Source organism: Nicotiana sylvestris, chromosome 8 (assembly GCF_000393655.2).
Source record: "Nicotiana sylvestris chromosome 8, ASM39365v2, whole genome shotgun sequence".
NCBI classification, from domain to species: Eukaryota; Viridiplantae; Streptophyta; class Magnoliopsida; order Solanales; family Solanaceae; genus Nicotiana; species Nicotiana sylvestris.
The window spans coordinates 32,098,915-32,106,493 of NC_091064.1; the positions used below are offsets into that span (position 1 = coordinate 32,098,915).

Here is a 7,579-nt window from a genome sequence, read left to right on the forward strand (position 1 = left end):
TCCACGGTGAGCTGCCCTTTCTGAGTCGTTCAACAGCATGGTGGAGTCTCTGCTTTTGTTATTATTGTCTATTTGATTTCAGGCAGTAGGATAGTTATATTCTTTTGTACATTCTACTAGTTTCCCTCGTGCTTGCGACACTAGATCCTGGCACACACATTAGTAGACTATTACTTTTGGGTTGTATTTCTATTATTATGATTTCCTTAGTTTTTCCTGATTTAGTTGCCTTATAAAATTGTTAATTATTGACAGTTTTAAATTTAAGTTAAGCAAATGTTGGGATTGTTTATGAAAATAAATGAGAACTCGCTAGTTGATTTAGGGTTGGCTTGCCTAACAACGATGTTAGGTGCCATCACATTCTATAGTGGAATTTGGGTCGTGACAATAAGGTAACAGAGCAGTAGGTTCACGTAGGGCTCACAAGTCATGGGCAAATCTAATAGAGTCTTACGGATCAGTACAGAGACGTATGTACTTATCTTCGAGAGGCTATAGGAGTGTTAGAAAACTACTCTTTATTCATCTTCTATCATGCAATTGATGGTATACTAAATTTCCTTCTTCTATTCTCTCACAGATGGTGAGGACGCGCACGACAGACGTTCCAGACCCGGGAGAAGCTACTCTCCCCGTTGCTAGAGGGCGCGGCAGAGGCCGGGGAGGGCACCAGCCCGATGTAGGAGAAGAAGATGTCCTAGAGCTGCCCTAGTTGCACCACTGGCGGATCCTTTGGGGAATCCTATTATTGAGGAGCAGGGCCAGGTGCCCGCAGTGGAGCCTACCCTGGTGGAGTTCATGACGACACCGAGCACTAGAGGTCATGGGCCGTATGCTACAGTTCATGGATTTTATGACCCATGCTGGTTTATTTCGAGCAGACCCAGCCACATCTCAGGCGGGAGGGAGAGCACAGACCCTACTGCTCAGGCTCATGTTCATGCAGCTGCAGTGTATCAGACTCTGGGTGCACTACCCGCAAATGTGGCCTAGCCAATTGATGCAGTGGTACCCAAGCCCAGACCAACCACGGACGGCGATCCGCAGAAGTAATTGTCACGAGCCAAACCGATGGGCTGTGACGGGTGCCCGAGTCCTACATGTCAAACACCCCTAAGCATACGTCTAGGATATAGACCTAAATAACATCTGCTGAATTACGAGAATAATGTACATGACGGAAATTTGCCCAAAAAGGCATACATATAAATACGTACAAGAAGGAAGGGCTCGTTTACGAGAATTATAATTGTGGTCCGATGTGGCATTGGATTATTAAGCTTCTGTAGGGAGAGTTGGTAGTAGTGTTGTTACAAAGGCGACCCTACCAAAGTTATATGAATCACGTGGAGTTGAACATTCGAGGACGAATGTTTCTAAGGGCATAAGGATGTTACATCTGCTGAATTACGAGAATAATGTAAGCCTATCAACAACCACCGATATCGAATCAAACTTACGCTAGGTACGAGGTAAGCCTACGATGAAGTCCATATTGATTATTTCCCATTTCCAAGTCGGAATCTCCATAGCCTGCAATAATCCACCAGGTTTTTTATGCTCAATCTTAACCTGCTGACAGTTAGGACACTAAGCAACAAATTTTGCTATATCTTTTTTCATTCCTTCCCACCAATATACTTCCCTGATGTCATGATACATCTTTGTTTCTCCTAGATGGATAGAATAACGAGAATAGTAGTTTCTCCCATAACCTACCGATGCAGCCCTACAACATTAGGCACACATAATCGTCCTCGATATCTGAGGACCCCATCTTCTGTAATTTCAAACGGCACCTTCTCCTTCTGAAGGGTGGTATCCATTTAATGAACTAATACATGATCCTCGTACTGGAGTTCCTTTACTTTAGTTACTAAAAATGATGTTGCCGTATCCTGAAGAGTAATTCCAACGCTACCTGAGTCCAGTAATCGAACTCCAAGACTAGCTAGCTAATGAACCTCATGGGCTATTCCCCTCTTTTCTGACTATAAATACAACAGGCTACCCATAGACGGCTGAGGGCATCGGCTACTATGTACGCCTTCCCCGGATGGTATAAAATATCAATGTCATAGTCTCTAAGTAGCTCCAACCATCTCCTTTGACGTAGAACAATTCCTTTTGCTTGAAGATGCACTGGAGTCTCTTATGATTCGTATAGATATCAACATGAATGCCATACAAGTAGTGCATCCACATCTTTAGTGCATGAATTACCGCAGCTAACTCTAAATCATGGGTCGGGTAGTTCTTCTCATGCTTTCTTAGTTGTCTAGAAGCATAAGCCATAACCTTACCACGCTGCATCAGCACACAACCCAACCTAATGCCTGAAACGTCGCAATAGATAACATAACCATCGGTCCCTTCTGGGAGCGTTAGAACCGGTACTGAAGTTAATCTGTCCTTTAATGCCTGGAAACTCCATTCACATGCATCAGTGCATTAAAACTTCGCTCCGTTTTGAGTCATCTTTGTTAAAGGTGCTGAAAGGGAGGAAAATCCTTCCACAAATCTCCTGTAATAACCTGCCAAACCGAGAAAGCTACGCACCTCCGTCGGTATTCTGGGTCTAGGCCAAGTATTTAGTGCCTCAATCTTTTGTGTATCCACCCGGATACCTTCACCCGAAATAACATGCCCAAGGAAAGCTACAGAGTTCAACCAGAATTCACATTTAGAAAATTTTGCATACAACTTCCCTTCTCGTAGAACTCTGAGCACAGTACGCAGATGACCAGCATGTTCATCCTCTGAACGAGAATACACCAATATATCGTCAATAAATACAATTACAAACATATCTAAGAAATGCCTGAACACACGGTGCATCAAATCCATGAATACTGTTGGGATATTGGTCATACCGAACTACATAACCCGAAACTCAAAGTGCCCTTATCTAGTCTTGAATGTTGTCTTCGGAATATCTTCATCCTTAACCCTTACCTGATGGTACCCGAACCTCAAGTATATCGTTGAAAAACACTTGGCACCTTGCAATTGATCAAATAAATCATCAATTCTCAGGAGCGGGTACTTATTCAGTTGCCTATAATCAATACACATTCATAAGGAACCATCTTTCTTTCTCACAAACAAAATAGGTGCTCCCCACGGTGACGTACAAGGTATGATAAAGCCTTTTTTCAAGTAAGTCCTTTAATTGTTCTTTCAATTCTTTCAGCTTTGCGGGGGCCATTCTATAGGGAGGAATAGATATTGAGTGAGTATCTAGTAGTAGGTCAATAGAAAACTCAATTTCTCGCTCTGGCGGAAGACCCAAAAGCTCATGGGGAAAACATCAGGAAACTCATTCACTACAGGGATGGACTGAATGGTTAGTGACTCTACTTCCACATCCCGAACCCGAACTTAGTGATAAATACAGCCCTTTCTGATCACCTTCCTTACCTTGAGATAGGAAATAAATCTACCTCTCGGCAATGCCATGTTACCTTTCCACTCCAAAACAGGCTCCCCTGGAAATTGAAATCGGACTATCTTTGATCTACAATCAACAATGGCATGACAAGAAGCCAACCAATCCATACCCATTATAACATCAAATTCTACCATATCTAACTCAATTAAGTCTGCTACGGTAGGTCGACCATGAACTATTATTATATAACCCTTATATACCTGTTTAGCTATCACCGAGTCCCCAACAGGTGTAGACACCTCAAAAGGTTTAACCAATTCCGGTTTTATTTCAAACTTACTAGCAACCAATAGAGTAATGTATGATAAGGTAGAACCTGGGTCAATCAGTGCATATACATCATAAGAGGATACTGCTAATATACATGTAACAACATCAGGCGATAACTCTTGGTCATATCGTCCTGCCAACGCATAAATGTGGTTCTGAGGACTCCTCAAGCTAGATGATCTGCCTCTGCCTCTACCACGACTCATTGGTGCTTGGGGATCTTGCCCAGGGGGGCATACTGATGATGAGAACCAGCTACAGATCCTGCTGGCTAAGATATGCTTGTATCACCTCTTATCGGACAATCTCTCATAACGTGGTCCGGATAACCACCAGTATAACAAACACCTAATCCCATACGGCAATACCTGGTATGCTGCTTACCACATTGAGTACATCGTGGCAAGGGCGACCTCATCTGATTTGACTCACCCCTACACTGAGAACCTGAGGCCCTGAAATTTTGACCAGACACTGAATATGTAGAACGATCAAATCTCCTACTACCAAACTGAGGGGGCGCGCTAGCCGATGGTTGGGATGGATACCTCGAGTACTGCTGCCTCTGACCACCTTGAAACTTACCAGAAGGACCCGAAGACCTTGCTCTCTTATTCTGGGCCCTATCATGCTCACTATCGGCCCTCTGTTTCTTTTTACGCTCCTCTACACCCTAAGCGTATGCCTAAATACGAGAAATATCCATGTCTGGCTGAAGTGAAACTGACATACAATCATTAAGAAAGTGAGGCTCTAAACCTATCACAAACAGGTGCACCCGATCCTCCATCTTAGATACAATAGTGGGAGCATACCTAGCCAACGAATCAAACTGAAGGCTGTACTCCCGAACACTTATGTTACCCTGCTGAAAGGTCAAGAACCTATCAATTCTGGCTCGTCTAAGCTCTGGTGGCTGATAATGACGAAGAAAAGCTTCTGTAAACTCTTGCCATACCGCTGGAGGGGCATCCTCACCTCTATACAATTCCCAAGACTCGTACCAATTAACTGCAACATCTCTGAGTCTATAGGAAGCAAGCTCAACTGACTTAGTCGCATTGGCCTTCATTACCTGTAACATCCTCTGCACTATATCAATAAATACCTGAGGGTCCTCGTTCGGATCTGCCCCAGTGAATACTGGAGGGTCTAAATTAATGAAGTCACGAACCCTCGCACTGACGAACCTATCTGCATGACCAATACCTATTTCCTGACGCTGAGCCTGTGCGGCTACTAATCGGGTCAATAACTGAATAGCATCTCTCATCTCCTAACTCGGCGCATCCGACTGAGGTGTTGAGTGTACAGGGGCGGGCGCTGGAGCTGGTGCCTCTCGGAGCTATTTTGGAAATGGAGGTATATGTGAAGTCTGAGATGGAACCTCACCATGAGACTCTCTCCGAGCCCTGGTAACTCGTGGCGCTCAATTAATAGTCTCACCAGCCACAGACTTTCCCTTCTGGGCAGCCGTACTCTTTGGAGGCATCGTTAAAAATATAATGTATCGTTAGGAACATGAATTCTTGTATTGCACGATCTGAGATAAAAATAGAGGAAGAGGATAATATCCTATATGTCCTGCAACCTCCTGTTTATAAGTGTGGTGCATGATACACCCATAAATAGGACTCTATTAGACACGGTCTGCAGACAACCCTATGATAGAACTGATCTAATACCACTTTTGTCATGACCCAAACCGATGAGCCGCGATGAGTGCCCGAGTCCTACCTGTCAAACATCCCTAAGTATGCTCTAGGATATAGACCTAAATAACATCTGCTGAATTACGAGAATAATGTACATGAAGGAAATCTGCCAAAAAGGGCATACATACATACACGTACAACATACGTAGGGCGAGCCGACAAGGCTACAATAGGCAACTATACATCTCAAAACTGGAAGCTGGCAAGGCCACATAATATCCAACTAGTCATACTGTCCACAAACCTATAACAGAAATATAACTGTACAAAGATGGGACTGAGCCACGTCATACCCATATACATACATACATACATACATACATACATACATACATATATATATATATATATATATACAAACGTATCGTACCAAAATCAAAAGCAGCTCCAGATCAAGTGGAGCATGCCAACTCTCGCTGATCAGGGATCCCAAGAAGGGGGACCGTCAGCTTGCCTACTTGAACCTGCGGGCATGAACGCAGGCCCGCGTGAAATAGGGCGTCAATACGAAAAATGTACTGAGTATGTAAGGCATGAAAATTAGTACGTAAAAGACAGATGAAACATGGAACAAGGAAACACATCTTTAAATCCGAATACCTTGTAAATTTTGAAATGTTTATAATGTCATGCACGTGCGTATAAATATCGTGTCATGTATAGGTATGGGTGTACATAATATCATCAAACCACTGAGAGCATCCCATCATATCGTCACGACCACTGTGGGAAACATCATCAACATTTCCAGCTGATCAGGTGGTGGTGCGTATATAACGCCATAACCTTTTCCCATATCCCATATACATATATTTACATATATACGCGTATATAACGCCATCTGGTCATGGGTCAATGCACATGAGTGAAATGCATGAAAAATACGTAATAATCTCAATATTCCTTCCGGATAAACTTTTCCAACTACGTATTATTCTAAGATCCATGAACACAAAATAATAATAATTTTCATGGGGAATTAAGAATATAGACACCCCTAATAATTCTATGAATAGAGTAATTTATGAAAATAGTGTATTTGCTTGTTTCTTCAATATAATTTGGATCATGCCAAAAAAAAGAATAGAGGGCCTTAACATACCTGTTCCTTGAATTATTTGAACGAAGTGAAGCTTTCTGCTTCTGCGAAATATGAACGAAACATATGCTTGAAGCTTGGATTGAAACGAAATTTGGACTGAAATTCCGCTTGGAATTCTTGAAATTCAGAACGAAATTGGTTGCTCTTGGCAACTTCAATTGAAATTTTTGCCTAAGGATAAGAGTTTGGACGAAAAATGGTTTTGCTTCAATGGTTAAAATGAAGCCAAAGACATTAAATGAGGCTAGAGATATTAAACGAATCTAGAGACAGATTTGAATAAGTTTGTATAAGTTTTTTTAAGACTTTGAGTCATTATTAAGTAGCCACCTAGAATTGTGACTACTTAGTCATTTTCTAGGCCTTGAGGCTACTTGCCACGTGTGTTTGGGGATAATTATTAAGTTTTTATCAGCTTATTAGTTAATCGGGTAATGTTCCGTTACCCGGTAATTAACCAATTACCCGCATAATTTAAAAATTACCCCAAATTACTTAAATTCAACTTATTTTTAATATACTTTATATATATATTTTACACATTATACTACCGTGGTCATATGGTATCTTGTATGGTACTAGTTCATAATTATTGGGTATTATCGCTCGACCCATATTTTTTTCCAAATTGACCACTTTTGACGAAACTCATTTTCTTTAATTTGTGTACCCCTTTATCCTTCATAACACTTATTTATCGCTTATTACAAATAGCGTAAGTACGTTAACGTCAAGATGAGTTCATCGCCGACTCTATGTCGGTTAACTGAAAGCGAAATTTTAACGTACGAAAACGGGAGATGTAACAGTAATTGGACAGATGGACTAGGCTACACCCTCCTATCTTCGGAGGTGAGCATCATGAGAATGCCCAGGATTTCATTGATAGGTGCAGGGATAGACTGCACAACATGAAGATAAATGGAGGCGACCAAATAGGGTGCCCCACCCTGCAATTTTTACGTCCCCACCTCCCAAACCTAGAAACAAAAGTTGGGCCCAATTTCCATAAATGATTAACGTTGTTACATTGATACA

The 7,579-nt window shown here is 41.9% G+C and overlaps 1 protein-coding gene across 1 annotated transcript; it reads right to left on the reverse strand.

Moving 5' to 3' along the window:
* Positions 1–4,409: 4,409 nt before the first annotated feature.
* Positions 4,410–4,997, reverse strand: LOC138874878 (uncharacterized). Its single transcript, XM_070153665.1, has one exon. The coding sequence runs from the start codon at positions 4,995–4,997 to the stop codon at positions 4,410–4,412; it is 588 nt and encodes a 195-aa protein (XP_070009766.1).
* Positions 4,998–7,579: the final 2,582 nt, after the last annotated feature.

Bases quoted from the DNA above. Each gene is read 5' to 3' on its own strand.
- LOC138874878 (XM_070153665.1), bottom strand. From the start codon at position 4,997: ATGAGAGATGCTATTCAGTTATTGACCCGATTAGTAGCCGCACAGGCT.